This window comes from Euprymna scolopes, chromosome 16 (assembly GCF_053919585.1).
Source record: "Euprymna scolopes isolate OS-2025 chromosome 16, ASM5391958v1, whole genome shotgun sequence".
NCBI classification, from domain to species: domain Eukaryota; kingdom Metazoa; phylum Mollusca; class Cephalopoda; order Sepiida; family Sepiolidae; genus Euprymna; species Euprymna scolopes.
This window is the reverse complement of record NC_136497.1, coordinates 133905118-133925900: the sequence shown is the minus strand read 5'-3', so window position 1 is coordinate 133925900 and position 20783 is coordinate 133905118. Positions and strand designations below refer to the sequence as shown.

Here is a 20783-nt window from a genome sequence, read left to right as displayed (position 1 = left end):
ACATTTTATTTATAAAAACATTCTTTTCCTATTCCAAAATTAAAAAAAAAACAGTTTTCATTTGGCACCTTCTGCTAGTTTATGTAACTTGCCCAGAATATCTCAGTGATAACACAGCTCATGTCCTGTATAATTATTATATTTTCAAACAAATTTCATTGATACTGCCTTCAAAATTCAATTTCTTACGTTGAACTAAGTTAACATACTCGTAGCCCTTTTAATGTGATGTTTTTGCATACCAGGTGATAAAAGATCATCTGCTGGTGAGAAAATGACCAGCAAAGAAAAATGGACCATCACGCATCCGTCAGGACAGAAGTTTATCTTAACATCTGATGGAAAGAAAGTGAATTTGCCCAGGGTGTTGTTCAGCATGAAATCGGATATCAAATCTGGACAGGTAAGAAAAAAAACTAAATATAAAACAGAATCAGATCTGAATATTTTAAATTAACATTTCAGAAAGCAAAAACTTGTTTCTACTTTAGAATAAACATTTATTTACCTCAAATATAAAAACCAAACTTTCAGAGAGATAACTCAACAATCTTAACTTTATATTTCCGCAGTTTTATTTTCATTTCCCCTCTTCCATAGCTTTCACCGAAGTTGCAACTGTTAATGTACTCCTTCCTCAAATACCCATACTCAAATACTCAGCTAAACCGCCATCTTGTCAAAAGAAACTACAACAATAACAACAACTGCAGCAGCCAAGAGGAGATCACTCAGAACAGACTTTCTTTTATCTATAGACTAGCGGGGGGTACCCGGCATTGCCCGGGTGTTTAGAGGTGTGAGTGTGTGCTCGGGCGGTGGGGGGGGGGTAATCAAAACATAAGAATAAGCGAAGTAAAAACTTTAAAAAATCGAAAAAAAAAACACAATAAAACTAACGTCAGGCAAACGGGAGGAGGGTAATCAAAACATAAGAATAAGCGAAGTAAATATTTTTAAATATTAAATAAAAATGAAATATTATATAAAAAAAAGTTAAAACTTTAAAAAATCGAAAAAAAAACACAAAAAACTAATGTAAGGCAAACGAACGATGTTAAATGTAAAAATCAGAAAAACAAAAAAGAAAACAGAAAACAAACGTTAAAACTTCTAAAAAAAACACATGAAAAATGGCTTAAATAAGCCTGGCTACCCGACGATGCCCGGGTGTTTTTGGGTGTGTGTGGTCGGTCGGGGGTGGGGGTGTTAATGAAAACCTAAGAATAAGCGAAGTAAAAAAACAGAAAAACGAACGTTACATGAAAAATGGCTTAAATAACCCTGCTTCAATATTAAAGTTTAAAAAATCAAAAAAAAAAGACACGATTCGAACCCAAAACGTTTAGATAATGACCCAGTGCTCTAACCAACTGAGCTAAGACAACGTACACGAAATTAGGTCAATTTTTTTAATCTTTAAACTAAATCAGGTTATGACGTCATATGACGCATGCGTAGAAGCGACTTCGTCATGAGAGGACGGTTTTTTGCTGACCCACCCCTGTAGAAAAGTGCTAATTTCAGGGTGAAAAAATCAAAGTTTTTGGCCAATTTTTCTATATATGTCGGGCGGAGGATGGGGCTTTCATATGAGACCAAATTTGTGAATTTTTGTTCTGTCTGTCGAAAGTTTTTAGCAGACATACAAACACACACACATACATACATACATTTTCGCTTTTATATATATATATAGAAGATAAAGAGTGATAACTCAACAGTCTTAACTCAGATTAACAGCAACCACTTCTAGATCTCTTAAATCTTGCTATATGTGTCCAATAACCTTTCAGGACATAAAGTGACAACCTTTCAGTCCCAACTTCTCTCGATCTGCAAGTGTCTCTAGATACAACAAAACATTGTTCTTGCTTACGCAATCACTTATGTAAAAAGGTCAATCTTTTGTTATCGTTCAACTATTTTTTTTGTATTATAAATATTTAACTCTTGATTGTAAATAACCTAAACTGGTTTGAAGACTATTTGCTTTTCATGTACAATTTATTGCAAACATTTTTGCATATCTAAAATTCCATTACCTTTGTTTATTGTAAATCTAACCATAATTTGCTTATCAAAATATTTGCCATTATGCTATTGTTACAAACTTTAAATTCCTGTGTAACTTCTGACGAGCCCAGTTATGCAAACTGCATAGGTTACGAGCCATGTACCTGCTCTTGTATCGCAGGGGTTTAATCTGCAACATTTGTGTTAGTAAATAAAAAATGGCGTGACTACAACAAAAATACCAGATAAAATATCTTTACTACTTACGCCTGAAAGTATCCTGTACTTCTATAAGGCCACCATTCGCCCATGTATAGAGTACTGTTGTCACATTTGGGCTGGTTCATCTGCTACTTGTCTCTCACTCCTGGACAGGGTTCAAAAGAGTCACCAACCTGATAGGTCCTGAACTGTCATCTAGGCTTCAGCCTCTGTCGCATTGACGAAATGTTGCATCATGCTCTGACGAACTATAAGCACTTTTACCCCCTTGACATGAATACCCCCGACAAACCCGACAAGCAGCTAAATCCCACTCCTTCACAGTAGGTCTAAGAAAGTCTTCTACTCCAATAGTTTCTTCCTCAGAACTGCTGGACTTTCGAACTCCTTTCCGGGATTCTGCTTTCCCAACTGTACTGACATGCAGAAGTGCATATATATGAACAGACATCTTGCTACTCATCTCCCTTAATTATATCCCTGCAACTTGTGTTCCTGATAGTAGCCCCCTATTTCGAAGTTGCACTATGCCTTGTTTGGGGTGAAAATTGAATTAAAAAAAAATAAATTTGATATTCCAAGCCCTTTCTTTTCTTTATAGACGTTGTTGTTGTTGTTGTTGTTGTTGTAGGCCGTTCTAACCCGTGACGATCACGTGACTCTTTTGAGTGAAACAAATGGTAAAACAATTGTGGAACATGAAGATGGAACTCGAATCACATCATATTATGAAGAAATGCCGCCATCACTTCAAAGGAACGACAAAGAAGCATCAGGTAAAACATACGCCTTTTTTTTTTAAGATCTTTGGTATAGGTTTAGTTTGGTTGTTTTGTTTTACGGCATATCAACCCTTTTCAAGTTATTTAATGCCGAATCCAGTTATTTTGGAAATAGTATTCATGTTGCATCCAGTTATTTTGTAGAAGGTTTTATTCTTCAAGCTCTTTGTATCTTCAATCGCTAGTTTGTAGTGTTTGGTTTGGTTGTTTTATAGTGGATTTTATCGTTTTTGTTCCTTGCCTTGCAGGACATGAATGCGTTTTGCAATGGGAGAAGGAAAACGGTTATAGTGTTAATGTTTGGTACAATGTAAGTTATGAAACCAGCCAGGAAGTGTGGGGGGGGGGAAGAAAGAGAAAGGGGAAATGAAAAGAAGGAAAAGGGGGGAGGGTAAAGGTGGGTTGTTGTTTTTGTTTTTGGTTTTGCAGAACATAATTAAGTTTTGCAAAAGGAAGTAGAAAAACAAAAAGCATCAATGTCAGGGGCATTTCGTCACAGGAAGCCAATATCTTCAGACAGCCTGATCTGGTAGCACCAGATCTTTAAGTATAAACCTACAAGGAAAATCATGATTTTTGTGGAACAAACTGGATTCGAACTTGGAACACCCAGATTGTAAGTCCTTGTCATTAACCACTTGACCATTATATAGCATTATTTAGTTTTCTAAATTTTCAAATTAATATTAATATATATTTTACACAGGACTTGGTGATGGTCAATAGATTTAGTTTAAAAAATTTCTTTCTTTAATGTTTTCCAGGTGTCCCATACAAGAAAATGTTTATCATGGTAGAATGTCCCAGTTTTGCGACCCTTAAATTCAACAGTAAAACCAGTGAAAACCTCACCCTTTTGGCTAATGGGACGCTGGTCAATGTCTTTCCCGATGGATATTACAGTATGCTGCTGGCAGGAGAAACTCCCGGGGATCGATTATGCTTGGATTTGGATGGCAGCTTGTCTTATGTAACTAAACTTATTGACTACGTTTCAAGTGACTCGGAGCAAACAGAGACCACATATACGTTCAAACATAATGATAAAACAATATGTGAAACTATCGATCCGGATGGAACTCTTTTTAGAGTAGATCATAAAGGGCAGCATACGATTGTAAAAAGTGATCCCGGAAAAACACCCGGATCCATGAACGCTGAAGAAACCTTGGAAATTGCAGAGTACAATAGGCATTCACCTCGGATTTTTGTCCTTCATCCAGATGGAAGCGGAGGAGAAATTTTGCCTGATGAGAAAGTTAGACACTATCTAAATATGGGAGAACAGGATCCAGATTGCATCATTATGAAAGATACATTCCAGGATCAGCACGGGATCTTTGGGATCACTTTATTGAAGCCATATAAGTCCTTTCCAGATAGTTGGCTGAGAGACTACGAATTGGATTGTATTGTTCCGGATAATATCCGCCTGCAGACGTCTATTAACCCTGACAAGGCAAAGTGTAACCAGGTAAAATGCCCGGATGCTTTGGAGATTCGGCAGTTTACTCAGTATCCCTTTGTTAACAAAACAGAGTTGAACATGTAAGTATCCATCCTACATATGTAAATTTCATAATTGAACCCTTTTTTTTAAATTATTTTTTATTGCATTTTCACTCAAAACGAGGCACAGTGCCACATTGATGTAGAGGGCTACTATCTCGGACATGACTTGCAGGAATACTATGTAGGGAGTTGAACAGCAAGATGTCTGTTTACAATACATTTGAACTTCTGCATATCAGTACAGTCAGGGAAGCAGGAACACGGAAGGGAATTCCAAAGTCTAGCAGTCCTAAGGAAGAAACTATTACATTATAAGGCTTTCTGGCATCTGGGGATTTCTACTGTGTAGGGGTATGATTTTACTGCTTGTTGGGTTTGTCAAGAGTATTTATGTCGGGGGGGGGGTATAAGGGCTTGTAGTTCGTCAGAGCACCTACCATTAAAATACTTGTAAAACAGGCAGCGGGATGCAACATTTTATCGATGGGACAGAGGTTGAAGCCTAGTGAATAGTATGGGACCTATTAAGTTGGTGTCTGTCTTTTGAACGCTGTCCAGGAGTGAGGGACTAGTAGAAAATAAACCAGCCCAAAGGTGGCAACGATACCCTCAGTTGTTTTTAATGCAGGCAAAACCATTACGGCGGTGAAATACTATCAACAAATGGATTAAATGCATCAGAAACTTTGACAACAACACCCAGCATTAGTCCACAGAAAAAGCCCAACTCTCCTCCACGACAATGCCTGAGTGCACGTTGCTAAACAACCCTGCAGAATTGGGCTACGAAACTCTGCCTACCCACCATACTTTCCAAACCTTTCACTCCAAACCGACTACCACTTTTTCAAGCATCTTGACAACTTTCTGCATGAGAAATGCTTCAAAAATCTAAGCGATATATAAAAAAAACGCTTTCAGTGACTTCTATCGACACCAGAACGCAAGCTTCTTGCATTACTGGCATAAATACACTTGTTTTACGTTCGCAAAAGTGTGTTCATTTTGATCAACAAATTTTTATTTCATTTGAGCCGAAATTAAATATGTTCATTTGAATTTAAAAGTTAAGAACCGCAAGAACTTTCTTGTCACCGTGGTATTTCTTCTGCTACATTTCAGTAAATTTTGAAATGGACAGGTGTTTAATTTTTTATTTTCTTTTTTAGCATTGAGAAGGGACTGTGTGAATATATCGACTACTGTTTCAAGCGGTGGAATCACATGGCTGAATTACAAGTGGAGGACAACCGCACGGAGGAAGAAAAAGCAGCAGCTGAAAACCTGCAAGAAAATATGAAACAATTTCATTTAACGAATCCATTGAAACCTCAATTAAAAATAAGTAAGTTAAACATTTTCCAAGTCTTTCTTATGCTAAAATAGATATGCAGTGATACCTTGGTGCTCGACTATAATTCATTCCAGATGTTTGTTCGAGCACTGAAATGTTTGACAACCGAAACAATATTTCCTCTTTAAATTAACTGAAATAGAATTAACTGGTGCCAGAGTTTAAATTGCCTTTTTATCTGTAAACTTTGAGGAATGTATACATTTAACGAATGTCCATTTCTTATTAGTTGTTTCAATAATTGGTTTAGCGTCGTGTAAAGACTTTAGAAACAAAGATTTTTTTTCGCACAATTAATTACTTTTGTCCTGAGACATGTCTGCTTCGTTCATCGTATTGAAGTCTACTGACTTTTTTTATTTTTCTTACATTTTGGACACCCCAAGATCCTTTGTAATCCCACTCAAAACAGGTGTCAACTAATCGAATTGCGTGCTTCTGGTGCCACACTGATATGCTAAAAATAACTCAGACACCGTTTGGACTGTTGAAGGGGATGTGATCACGCTGTTTTAAATATAATTCATCGCAAAGTTCAGACTCGCATGGTGACGTCGCGTAGTGGGGGTTGCATTTCAAAAGTATCACAACCTGTATGAATTACAACGTTCCAATGAGGAACACCACTACTTGTTTATATATGAAGCGAGGCCGGCGATTCGAATTCTGAAATTTCGTTCGACTACCAAGGTAAGAAAATCTCAAATTTTTGGTTCAAACACCGAGTTGTTCGACCACCGAAACATTAAAAAACCGAGGTATTACTGTATTTTAAATTCATACATAACAAATTTTTTTTTTTTTTATCATACAACATGTGAAAGCATGTGCAATATTCTGCTCTCATCAGCTGTCAACCAGAGTGATAACACAGTTTCGATGGCTCAAGACAGGACTGCCACTTCTGGTGCCATCAAGCGGCTGTTAGTGTCAGTATATACAGTTACCTCCCCTATTCTGTATGGTCTCCGTATATAGAAAATCAAATATACTTTATACTAAAATAAAACATTTGTTTTAAATTCATAGAAAAATAGTTTCTTCTTCATGATTGTACCTATTTACCATGCCTCCCCACGGGACAGAGTTAGACACCAGGGTCGTTTTTTAACGTGGAGAAAAGGTACAAAAATAAAAATTGTCTCAGTCGTGAAGGATTTCTCCTCCACCGAAAGAGAACAAGAAATGGAAGTGCAGCATCTGAAGAACAGATACTACACTTTGATCTTGACCAAAAGGCCAAGAAGCTCTTCTTCTCCATGATTGTAGCAAAATCCAACAACCGATAAAAATGAGTTGTCATAAATACGATGATAACAATGTTATCTATGTAATTGTCATGTCATAATTAGTTAAATATTTACTGCATTATTACAAAAACATGTACTTTGTACAAATAGATGACTGTGTGACAGCCATCATTATTGTAACAAGATGGACGGAGTAACTTTCCTTGACGTTATCAATTTATATACAAACTTGATATTTTTCAAAAACTATTTTCATTAATAATTAACGAACATACCCTTCTCTCACTGCCCCCCCCCCTCCTTTCCCCAACCTGAACCCGCTGGACTACTTCGCTTGGTCATACGTTGAGAACATCACATACATGACCTCCCACAACATCAAAGCCAGCCTGATCGCTGCCATCCACCAAGTATTTGTCGAGCTCCTGCCAGCGCTTGTAGAAAAGGCATGTTCGTAGTTCTGAACCCGTATTGAGGCGGTGATTGAGGCTGAAGTCAGCTACATTGAATAGATATCAGCTCTACTACATAATCAAGTTATCTGAATTGTTTTTTTTTTTTCAATAAAAGTTTTAAAATAAAGCTGTAGTGTTGTTTTCTTTAGGGCGACACTTTTATATAAATATTGCAGCATTAAGTATTGGTTATATAATGTTATAAATTGAATTTTAAAACAAAATTCTTAATGCTGCAATATTTTAAATTATAAATTGTTTATACTTTTTACTAGAATATCTTGTCTTTTTCTTTTCCAGTTTTAACAACTAGTCCTTTACTTTTCCATGATTAAGCTTAACCATATTACTTTTCATGCTCGCATTTTTCTATTGTAATCCATGATTTTTCCAGGCTTCCAGTAAATTCACTTTTTTTGGTCCCATAAACATACACATATATAATAACAATGTACGGCACTCGTCTGCTTGCAATAAAATCCTCCCAATTATCTCTCTTTCATTATTTCATTCTCTCTGTTTCACTTGTTACTTCTCTTTTTGCAAGAGCGGTGAATTGGTAGAACATTAGTCGCTGAAGCGATGTGGTTACTATGGAAACCAGCCATAAAAACCGTCGCTCACCTCCTTACATATTTTTACGATTTTAAACACAAGAAAATTGATTATAACTTTTGTTTTAGTGAACGAAAATTGAAAATCTTTTTTTTTTTTCACGATATAGCTGAGAAGGTGATCTATAAACTGTAATAATTGTTTAAAATTTGGTCGAAAAATGAGTGAGCGGTGAAGCTTTAAAGCAGTTCTAAATGACTAAAACTGCCACTTAACCATATATTTAAACACTGCTGTTTTTGAATTATAATATTAATATCTGAGGTGGAGATGCCTAAAACCTTAACAATGTTTCGCCCGTTTAGTGCGGGTTTTTTCAAGAGTAAAAAAAAAATGTTAATTCACACTGATTTTTACCCCTGTTCATAATCATAATGTATAGACACTACTTTTGGTTAGAAGTAAAAAGAAAACTAAGATAGTTAACACACACAAAAAATATCTATGCTGGAAGAAGGACAAATTATCTTGTCTTTGGTAAAATTTATTTATTGTATATTTATTTTTTTTGTTTTGTTGGATCTTGTTAAAAACGTTCATTTTTTTTATCCGTTTATTTTGTTGTTAACTAAAATTTAATATACCCTTTACTTTTAGTTCAAATGGAAATTTTAATTAAAACTGATTCAATAATAAATTTTGGGAGTTAAGTTACACATTTGTGTTTGTGAAGGACTGTCTCAGGGAAGAATGGAACATTTCTTCAATAATTAGATAGGTTAGTAGTTAAAAGGCTATTCACACCGGAGAGTATCCTGTATTTCTACAAGGCCACGGTTCGCCCATGCATGGAGTATTGTTGCCACATCTGGGCTGGTGCATCTTCCACTAGTCTCCTGCTCCTATACAGAGTTAAAAAAAAAAAGAGTCACCAATTTAATAGATCCTAAACTATCAACTAAACTCCAACATCTGTTCCATCGCCAAAACGTGGCATCCTTGTGCCTGTTTTACAAGTATTTCAATGGCAAGTGCTCTGACGAACTCTGAGCACTAGTAACCCTGGACGACAATATCCCCGACAAACTCGACAACCAGCAAAATCAAATGCTTTTGAAATTATATTCACCGACAATTCTTCGTTGTCGTTGTTCTCAAAATCAACATAGACGAATTTTTTCAGCATAAAAGTTTACTTACAATTCAATTATGGCCATCGACAACAGAGAGAGTGAGAGAGAGAGATACAGAATAGAAGGCATACATTTAGTTGTAAGGGTGTGTGTGTGAGAGAGACGACGGCGGAACTTGTCACTCATGCTGAACGACTATCAGCTTTCTTCACTTTACCTATCTCCTTTTGTTTATGTTATCCGTGTCTTATAAAGACATCAACCGACATTCCTGAAATGTAAATATTAAAATACTTAATTCTTCTTTTTTATTTTGCATTACGTAATTCTAACTTCCCGAGCTGGAATGTAAGTCTTTCTTTGTTTTCGGTGATAGTTACAATTCAGGTCATTTTTATAGGGCACAAGAATGCAGATCGAAGTCCATCTGAAATGTGTATGTGTGCACGCCTCCGATTTTATTGACGTCATCCTGGGTCAATATTCCACACATATGCATTAGTTTCTTGCCACAAAATACTTCCAGCGTTCTGTTTTTTACGACACCACTTTCGTAGACACGTCAACTTCATTTCCTAATCCGAAACGTGGAAGTGGAAATTTCCTCCTTGCGTCAACACATCTCCCATGTACAATATTGCTGCAGTACTAAACACTCTGTATATATGACAAGATGAAGCCAACTTTTAAAAGTTGTCCAACACATGCCAGCACATAAAACATGTTAAAACCTAAGCAGAGATTTTCATACCACGTCAAGGATACCTCTTCGACAATCATTCCGATAGAGTCTTGTCTATTTAAGATAGGTAGTCTTTATTCTGTCGGGCTAGGGTATGGTTCTGTGCTGTCCTAGAAGGTTTGCTTTTTAAGACTTCTCACCCTTTGATAAGGGGTTAGTTTATTGCTAATTATCCCGGGCGCCCCTACTAGGGAATGCTTAGGCATTTTTTGTGGGCAGAGTGCTCTCTTTCTTTGGCACTTGCACATTTTCTAACTTTGTATCACATCTACCTATGGTGAGTGGGGGTGGGGGAGATAAACATAGCTACTACAAAAACTATGGTGAGGGGGGGGGGGGAGATAAACATAGCTACTACAAAAACTATGGTGAGGGGGGGTGGGGGGATAAACATGGCTACTACAAAAACTATGGTGAGTGGGGGTGGGGGGATAAACATAGCTACTACAAAAACTATGGTGAGGGGGGGTGGGGGGATAAACATAGCTACTACAAAAACTATGGTGAGGGGGGGTGGGGGGATAAACATAGCTACTACAAAAACTATGGTGAGGGGGGGTGGGGGGATAAACATAGCTACTACAAAAACTATGGTGAGTGGGGGTGGGGGGATAAACATAGCTACTACAAAAACTATGGTGAGTGGGGTGGGGGGATAAACATAGCTACTACAAAAACTCTGTGGATCTTGTATGTTCATAATCATGTGGACATTTATTTTATTATTGGAATTCTTTGAGATGAGTAATTTGTAAATTTTATTGATTTGTTTTCGGACTGTAATCCTCATCTTCATAGTTATTGTTTCATGACGTTTCGGCCAACTCATCCTCTGGCCTTCTTCAGATGGTTAACCGCAACGAGATAGAAATGCTGAGTCTTGTAATTGTATCCCCAGTAATTACTGCCTTCCATAGTTGTTGTTGTCTCACCACCTTTTTGGCCAACTAATCCTCTGGCCGGCTTTGGGTAGGATTGAAAAACCCTGTCTTCAGTCAATGCTCATCTGGAACCATAGAGATTCAACGTCTTTATCCACTATGCCACGGACCGTGAAGGGCGATCAAAGTTGGAATTTTTTTGGTTTTATAAATTCAAGTTTTTTTTTATCTGATTTTCCATTGTCAGGTCCGTACCGTAATGGTATATTATTTCATTATTGGAATTTTTTGAAATGAGTAATTTATATATTTATATATATTTATTTATTTATATATTTATTTATATATTTATTTATTTATATATTTATTTATTTATTTATTTATATATTTATATATATACGTTTCTTTATTTATATATATATATTTATTAATTTATTTATATATATATTTATCTATTTATATATATTTTTATTTATTTATATATTTATTTATATATTTATTTATATATTATATATATATATGCATTTATTTATATATTTATTTATATATTTATATATATATATATTTATTTATTTATATATATACATTTATTTATTTATATATATTTATTTATATATATATATTTATTTATATATTTATATATATATTTATCTATTTATTTATATATATATTTATTTATATATTAATTTATTTATTTATATATTTATATATATATTTATTTATTTATATATATTTACTTATTTATTTATATATTTATGTATATATTTATTTATATATATATATTTATTTATATATATATATTTATTTATTTATATATTCATATATATTTATTTATATATATATATTTATTTATTTATATATTCATATATATATATTTATATATTTATATATATATTTATTTATATATTTATATATATATTTATCTATTTATATATATATTTATTTATATATTTATATATATATTTATTTATATATTTATATATATATTTATTTATTTATATATTTATATATATATTTATTTATATATTTATATATATATTTATTTATTTATATATCTCTATATATATTTATTTATATATTTATATATATATTATTTATATATTTATATATATATTTATTTATTTATATATTTATATATATATTTATTTATATATTTATGCATAAATATTTATTTATTTATATATCTATATATATATTTATTTATATATTTATATATATATTTATTTATATATATATATTTATATATTTATATATATATTTATATATATTTACATATATATTTATTTATATATTTATATATTTATATATTTATATATATATTCATTAATTTATTTATATATTTATTAATTTACGGACTTTTATCTTCATATTTTTGTTGCTGTTTCACAACGTTTCAGCCAACTATTCTTGTGAAACAACAACTGTATAGATGAGGATAACAGTGCACAGACAAACAAACAAACAAATAAATAACTAAATAAATAAACAAATACACAAATAAATAAATAAACAAGTAAATAAATAAATAAATAAATAAACAAATAAACAAACAAACAAATAAATAAATACACAAATACACAAATAAATAAATAAACAAGTAAGTAAATAAATAAATAAATAAACAAACAAATAAACAAACAAACAAACAATTAAATAAACAAATAAATAAATAAACAAATAAATAAATAAACAAATACACAAATAAATAAACAAATAGATAAATAAACAAATAAATAAATAAACAAATAAACAAACAAACAAATAAACAAAAAAACAAACAGATAAATAAACAAATAAATAAATAAATAAACAAACAAATAAACAAACAAACAAATAAATAAACAAATAAATAAATAAATAAACAAACAAATAAACAAACAAACAAACAAATAAATAAACAAATAAATAAACAAACAAATAAATAAACAAACAAATAAATAAATAAACAAACAAATAAATAAACAAACAAACAAATAAACAAATAAACAAACAAATAAATAAATAAACAAATAAATAAACAAACAAATAAACAAACAAACAAATAAATAAATAAATAAATAAACAAACAAACAAACAAACAAATAAACAAATAAACAAACAAATAAATAATAAACAAACAAATAAATAAATAAATAAATGAACAAATAAATAAATGAACAAATAAATAAATAAACAAATAAATAAATAAATAAACAAATAAACAAATAAATAAATAAAATGCAGACATTTGTTTTTAAATGTAACTGAAGGGCTTCTTTTTTTTTTTGGTATTCTGTTTAGACGAAGCCAAAGAATTGTACCAGAAAGGAATTACCAACCCTCAATATATTCCAGTCGTTGAACCAAAGCTGAAGGAAAACCAAAATATACAAAATGTAGAAAAAATCGAGAAAGATTACATGGAAGAGGAAATGGCCAAAAAAGCACTTCGGAACCAAGAAATTCCCAAATATTTTGATAGCATGTTTGGGAAAGCCTTCCTGGAAACACAACAGGTCAGTGATAATTGTTTCCTTTTTTAATATTAAACTAGCTGGACACCCAGCGTTGCCCGGACGTAAAATACGATTAAATATATATTAAACATATTGCGTATGTATAATTACTGTATTGATTATTATATATTACGAGGAATAATTTGCCTGGTGGACTAATTCGCGAAAAAAAAAAGTAAATAAAAAAAATAATAATGATAAAGTCGTTCATTACATTCCATCTGTGTGTTTTTGTTTTTTTGTTTTTTTACAATATTACGTCAGCTAATATTTGGGTTTGATGATGAATCCCCTGGAAAAGTCACTTCTGTTTAGTTTTAAAATATGCAAACAAAGAAATGATTTGCAGCGATTTAAAATGGTACCCCTTCTTTTATTGTAATCATTAATCGGAAAAAATTTAAAGAAAATGAGGCGGTACACTCGGACTTGAACAAGGGACCATTTGAATATGTAGTAGAATGCTCTACCACATATCTTCAAATGACAATAGTTATGTTGTTTTTTAAGAAAAATGATTAGCTGAGAATTGAATCTCCCTTGATTTGCTGAAAAGTATTCCCCTTAGGCGGTGTAACGTAAAATATTCCCCTGTAACATTTTTTTTTCATCTATAAGAAAGAAAGGATTGGATTTTTTCGATTTTCGATATTTATTGGGTAAATTTCTGTACAAGACGTATCTAAGAACACTGCCAGCCATATAAATTACCTTTGTGTGAAATTTATAAAAAGAGAGGTTCAGCTGTTTCGGAATATATGAGGAAAGAACTCACACACAATAAAGTGACTTTTATATAATAGTAGAGATGGAGAATTGTAAGATTTTCTTTTTTTTTGTATGAAATTAAATTCTTAAAAATACAAATTATCCAAATAATCCTAATAATCCAAATAATCCAAATTATCCAAATTATACAAATTATCCTAATAATCCAAATAATCCAAATTATCCTAATAATCCAAATAATCCTAATAATCCAAATTATCCAAATAATCCTAATAATCCAAATTATCCAAATTATCCAAATAATCCAAATTATCCAAATTATCCAAATAATCCAAATTATCCAAATTATCCAAATAATCCAAATTATCCTAATAATCCAAATAATCCAAATTATCCTAATAATCCAAATAATCCTAATAATCCAAATTATCCAAATTATCCTAATAATCCAAATTATCCAAATAATCCAAATTATCCAAATTATCCAAATAATCCAAATTATCCTAATAATCCAAATAATCCAAATTATCCTAATAATCCAAATAATCCTAATAATCCAAATTATCCAAATAATCCTAATAATCCAAATTATCCAAATTATACAAATTATCCAAATTATACAAATTATACAAATAATCCAAATTATCCAAATTATACAAATTATCCAAATTATCCAAATTATCCAAATAATCCAAATTATCCAAATTATCCAAATAATCCAAATAATCCAAATTATACAAATTATCCAAATTATCCAAATTATCCAAATAATCCAAATTATCCAAATTATCCAAATTATCCAAATAATCCAAATAATCCAAATTATACAAATTATCCAAATTATCCAAATTATACAAATAATCCAAATTATACAAATTATACAAATTATCCAAATTATACAAATTATCCAAATTATCCAAATTATCCAAATAGTCAAAATAATCTAAATTATCCAAATTATCCAAATAATCAAAATGATCCAAATTATCCAAATAATCCAAATTATCCAAATAATCAAAATAATCAAAATAATCAAAATTATCAATCCTCAGCGAAAATAATTCAGAAACAGAATAATAATAAAAAAGAAGACAAACACAAAGAATCTTGCAGCTAGAATTTTTTTTAGATATGGATGGATAAATTTTGGATTATTAAAACTACTGCTCTCATCTCGGATGCTATTCTCACAACGTTTCGGCCGATGTAATCTCAAAACCTCCAACTTTTTTCAGATGCGTCTGGTCTGCAAGGACCCGTGGCGCAACAAATAAAAATGCTGAGTAATGAATCAATTCTAAGTAACAGCTTTCTTGGGGTTGAAGATTCAATCCTCAGTGTGGGCGATAGTAAAAATACCATTATCAATTTTTTAAGCCTTTTACCCAGTTATGGCTGACAGAACAAGAACAATCTGTCAGCATAAATTAAATAAAGGGTTTTGTTAGAAATTCTGTACAAATTCCTGAGTTCAACTAGGCTCTCTCCTGCAATATGAGAATTATACGATGGATGTGTAATGGGAGTCTTGAAGGCAAACTTAGATCTGATGACCTCAGAGGAAGATTGAATTCGGAAATTATAAAGAGATATTGTTTGTTTATTTGTGTGTTTGTTTGTGTCATTCCGTCGGTTATTGACACAGTTGAGCTGGAGCTCCACTTCACCCAGGCTGCCCATTTCCTACAAAGGTAGATGATTGAGGTTGGGACTAGTGTAGCCTGGTGTTGGTGACTGGTCAGGTATCTTTTCCAGCCAGATGTCCAGATGTTTCTTGAAAGTGTCGGAGGGCACGCTCCTTATATTTCTTATTGAATGTTCTTGTGCCACTGTAGGTGAATCTGTGGTGGATGAGGGGTCTTGATCTTCTGTATTTTCTTTTTTTTTACAAGGTAGTCACCACTTATCAAGGCCTGGAAGCCACTCGGGGATAAGGGTTATTGCGTACAGTAATCAATGGGATAGTATTGTAGCAATTGTTAGTATTGGAGATTTGATAAAGTGTCTTACTTAAGGGATGGTTCATCAGGAATTTGTTTATGTTGGACTTGAAGACATCCAGGTTGTAGTCAGGTGGGAAACAGGCAAACGGAAGAGAGTTCCACAAGCGTGCACTTCTAAGAAAGAAGCTTTGTTCATGGTATCTACGTTTTGGTTTTGTGCACAGATAAAGAGTGGGGAAAATTTTTGACAGTGGTTTCAGCTAGATGGGTGTTTATCGTGAAAGATTGGCGAGGGGGGGACCAGAGATTGGAGCTCAGACGAACACTTGCCATGGAAGTAATGATAAAACAAAGACAGGCTCGCAATGTCTCTCCTGTGGGAGAGAGGTTGCAGGGAAGAGAAAAGAGCATTCCCCACTAGGCCACAAAGCCTATTTTGTACTCTGTCAAGGCAGGATAGGCTGTTTTTAGCAGCTCCTGCCCAGATGTGACAGCTGTACTCCATCCATCTGTGTAGTCCCAGGCGTGGTTTTTATATAGCACTGCCTCCCTTATGTGGCTATACTATCAGTGTACAGATCAGTACACTGATAGTATAGCCATGTTAACTGAATTGATCATGTCTCTTGGGCTTGTAGATGTAAAACAGTTGAGCTAGCAGGGTCGGTTAATAATAGAAATAAGTGATAAGGATATATTTGAGAGAAAGAGTGATAGTTATGGACCCGATGCTGTGATAAAAATATATTAAATAATACAAGGGTCGTTCCAAAAGTAAGGCCTCCTGTTTTTTAACTCGAAAACTAGAACGTTGTAAAGTTACAAAGACGGGAGTGGCACCATTAAAACGAGCGACCTTTTGTACTCTAGAATGTAATTTTTCCACATAGTCACCACCATTCTCAATGCACTTTTGCCAGCGATAAACGATACCTCAGTCGTGAAAGTTTAGTGTGATCTTTCTCACTCTGAAATCGACGAACCCATCTCTTCATTGTGCTTACATCAAATGCACTGGCTTTGTAAACGTTCAACACGTGCCAGTGAGTGTTGATCATTTCAATTTTTTTCTGCATGGATGAAATTCAATGACGTATCTCTGCTTCTAACGTACGTCCATGACAGGGGTTGCTCTCTTAGAGTTTCACACAGTCAATATCTGTAACAGAGAGATGAAACTTTTAGGTCATGAATGCATAAGTTCAGTCATCATAACAGTGCAATTAGCAATCTGTTCTCATCTGACGGAATAAAAAATAGGAGGCATTACTTTTGGAACGGCCCATACAATAGCATTCATAAAACTATTGAATACTAGATGTATGCAGTGTTGCCCGGTATTAGACATAACGTTAAATTTCTTTAAAAAAAAATAAGTAAAAAAAAAATGAAAAGAAACTGAGATATGTGCATGCAAGTTTTATGTTTTTCTAAACAGTTCACTTTTTGTAAGTTTAAAAGAAATACTCGAACTGAGATCGAAACCAAAACCTAAAGACAGTGAGTCAAGTACAATAACCATTAGGCCAGCTTGATGCGATCTTAAAAGAAGGGTTTTCAAACCTACTTATTATTAACATAATGTGAACGATTCGCATGTGCAGTTGTGAAACAGTTGACAAACAGATAAAAATCCGATGACCCCCCCCCAAGTACCAATTTTTCAATTTTTACCCCTGGGCAGCCCTTTTTTCCGGATGAAAACCGATTAAAAAGGTTTTCACATGTCTAAATATCCTATATACCAAATTTCAAGTTCGTAGATCCACAATTCATTGAGTATGTAGGTTGAGAAGTGTTCTCATACACACACACACACACACATCCTCACTTTTATAGATATATTAGTAGGGAGACCCGACGTTGCCCGGGATTGAATGATGATCAACGAATATTTCACACTCCAATATTTTTATTGTGATCGAAATCCGTGAAATTGCCCAGAAGGAAGCTCCACATGCCTCCATGCAGTAACTTAGTCCAAAAAATATATGTTATTCTACATTGCACTCTAGAGAACCTACTGTTTCTTTTATAAAATTATCTTATATAAAATTCTTTACAGTTAACGAAAAAAAACATTAAAAAATTGATGTGTGTGGTTTAAACCTACAGACCACGTCATGCAAAAAAAAAAAACAAACAGAAAACACGTAAATTTTCAAGTCTTATAACACTCTTCATAGTTAATAAAAAAAATTTAAGAAATTTACGTGTGGCATTTGAACCTACAGACTACGTCATGCAAAAAAAAAAAAAAAAAAAAAAAAAGAAGAAAATCACGCTATCAACTTACCCACAGTAGAAATTTCACGGCCCGTTGTTCTATCATTGTTGCTAAGCGACGACATGGAAAAAATGGTTTTAGATGAATTAAAATAACAGTTTCGATTATCAATTATCCGTAATTATCAGGGGTATTCTGAGACAAAACTTACTAAGATCACTCCCAGACTTATATACTAAAGTTCTGTAAATTCTAAAGAAAATCTGTTTAGCCATTTCGGAGTCTATAAGGAACGAACACACACACACAGTTGAATTTATATAATTGTAGAGATAGATTTGCGTCCAGAGGACGCATACAGTTGTTGGTTTGATGAAATGTTTAACAAACTTGTTTTTTATTCAGATAAAAAACCTGGATGAGCAACTGAAGATTCTTAGCGGCTTTCCAGTTTTAAAATCAGATTCCGTAGAAAATGTCGATTCACAAACTGGTAATGTTTTTTTTTTATTATTTTTACTTTTTTATCCGTAGTATCATTTTATGTTTCAGATGTTTTTGTAATGGGGGTTGGGAATTCCGAATGAAAGTGGATATATTGTTGTCTTTCTCTGTCACCGTTTCCATCTATTTCTTCTATCTCTTTCCTCGTCTTTCTTCCCCTCCCACGCAACTCAGTCTATATCTACTTTTATTCCTTCTTTTCTTTCTTGGTTCTATCAGTTGTTTTCTTAATATCAATATTTAAAAACTTGACAGTTTTTTGTTTCTTTATTCAAGGACTATTTTTCTCAGGAAAGAGGAACTTTGGCTTACACAATGAGGCCATTAGCTGACTGAAACATTCGCATTGTCTGTGCCGTGATCATGTAAATTGTTTACACGAAATTAAATAAAAGCTACATATATATATATATATATATATATATATATATATATATATATATATATATATATATTACAATAGAAAAATATGAGCATGAAAAGTAATATGGTTAAGCTTAAACATGGAAAAGCAAAGGACTAGTTGTTAAAACTGGGAAAGAAAAAGATATTCTAGTAAAAAACATAATAAATTTATAACTTAAAATATTGCAGTATTAAGAATTAATTATCTAATGTTAAATTGAATTAAAAAAAAAACAATCTTTGTGCTGCAATCTTGGTCCTAGTCTTAGAAAAAACCAAGGCTGTTGGTAGGAGGAAAACAGTCAGCAAGAATACATTTCTTTGCAGTTCTTTGATTGGAAACTGTATTACAATAAAGTATTAAAGCTGTGGATTGATATAGACCACTAGATCAACGAGACAAACAAGCTGGAACAAAAGAAGCAGGGAATAGATCAGACAATTCTGAAGAACACATGTCATAATAGTATTTATAGAAAAGACTGGGACTAGCAACATCACGTCTATAGAGAAGATGTAAGTATAGAGCCAGTTAAATTGCAGATACTTTATGAAGAACCTTGAAAGGGAGCAGAAATTCACCACTCCAAATATGAGTACATTACTCCTTACAATGTATGGACCATACATGGTCTGATCGTAGATTTGCGGAGATGGAGAATAGCTTTCGGTGTGAGAAAGTGTTTGGCGCGACAGAAAGAACCATTTTTTCTTTTCTTTTTTTCTATAGCACTAGCAAGCCGCCCAGCATGCACAACATAATCAGGTTAGCACACTGGTTCCCGTCAGATAACCAAAGTTAAGCAACATTGAGCCTCATCATTACTAAAATGGGTGACCAATTTGGGAATTCCAGACGCTATAAGTAGGAAGACATCGACACCTCCCTGCAAGAGTTGCAAAAAGCTAACATCGTAATCTCCCCTAATGGGGATATACATGCGATTGGGAACCGCTTGTGAATTTCATACTCCCATGGAACTTCCTCCTTTGGCGAAAGCCAGTTAAAACCCAAATAGGATTAGTGTCGTTTCACACACACAAGCCGCCTAGCATTTCCAGGTCATAAAACATGTTTAAATATAATATTTTAATTATGCTAATTTCATATTTATTATTAGAGATCCAATTCTGTATTGATTATTATATTGTACCCAATATATAGTAGTGGTTTCAAAAGTTAAAAAATATGACTTAGGTGTCAGTAGCTAGAATTAAATCCAACCATTTTGCGCTCCAGCCGTATTCATTACAATCTGTGCTAAAAACAGATGGATAAAAAAAACTTTAAAAATTAACCAACTTTGACTTATAAATGTATATTTGCACATGCATAGAAGATACACGTTTAGTCAACATACACCTGCCAAGTTCCAATTTTTTCACTTTTGACTTATTAGCAACTATTTTATCGGCTACAAACCAAATCGAATTTGTTCGACAGGCCCAAAGCCCCTATATATCTAGTTTCGAGTCTTTAGACTAAAAATTGACTGAGTAGTTTAGTAGAGACCGTTCCACACACAAACAGAAAATGACACTTTTATATATATATACTAGCAGGCCGCCTGACGTTGC

General features: G+C 32.9%; 1 protein-coding gene and 1 pseudogene across 4 annotated transcripts in view; one reads left to right on the top strand and one right to left on the bottom strand.

Moving 5' to 3' along the window:
* LOC145296099 (sperm-associated antigen 17-like) overlaps positions 1-20783 on the top strand; it is a 163836-nt gene that overhangs the window by 108151 nt on the left and 34902 nt on the right. For all 4 annotated transcript variants that reach the window (XM_080142243.1, XM_080142242.1, XM_080142241.1 and 1 more), the window contains exons 24-29: positions 246-403; positions 2870-3014; positions 3785-4568; positions 5702-5877; positions 13183-13397; positions 18702-18789. In XM_080142243.1, coding sequence (XP_079998369.1) covers positions 246-403; positions 2870-3014; positions 3785-4568; positions 5702-5877; positions 13183-13397; positions 18702-18789 — 1566 coding nt within the window. The remainder of the gene's footprint in view (positions 1-245; positions 404-2869; positions 3015-3784; positions 4569-5701; positions 5878-13182; positions 13398-18701; positions 18790-20783) is intronic.
* On the bottom strand, positions 7005-7137 carry LOC145296432 (U2 spliceosomal RNA; annotated as a pseudogene).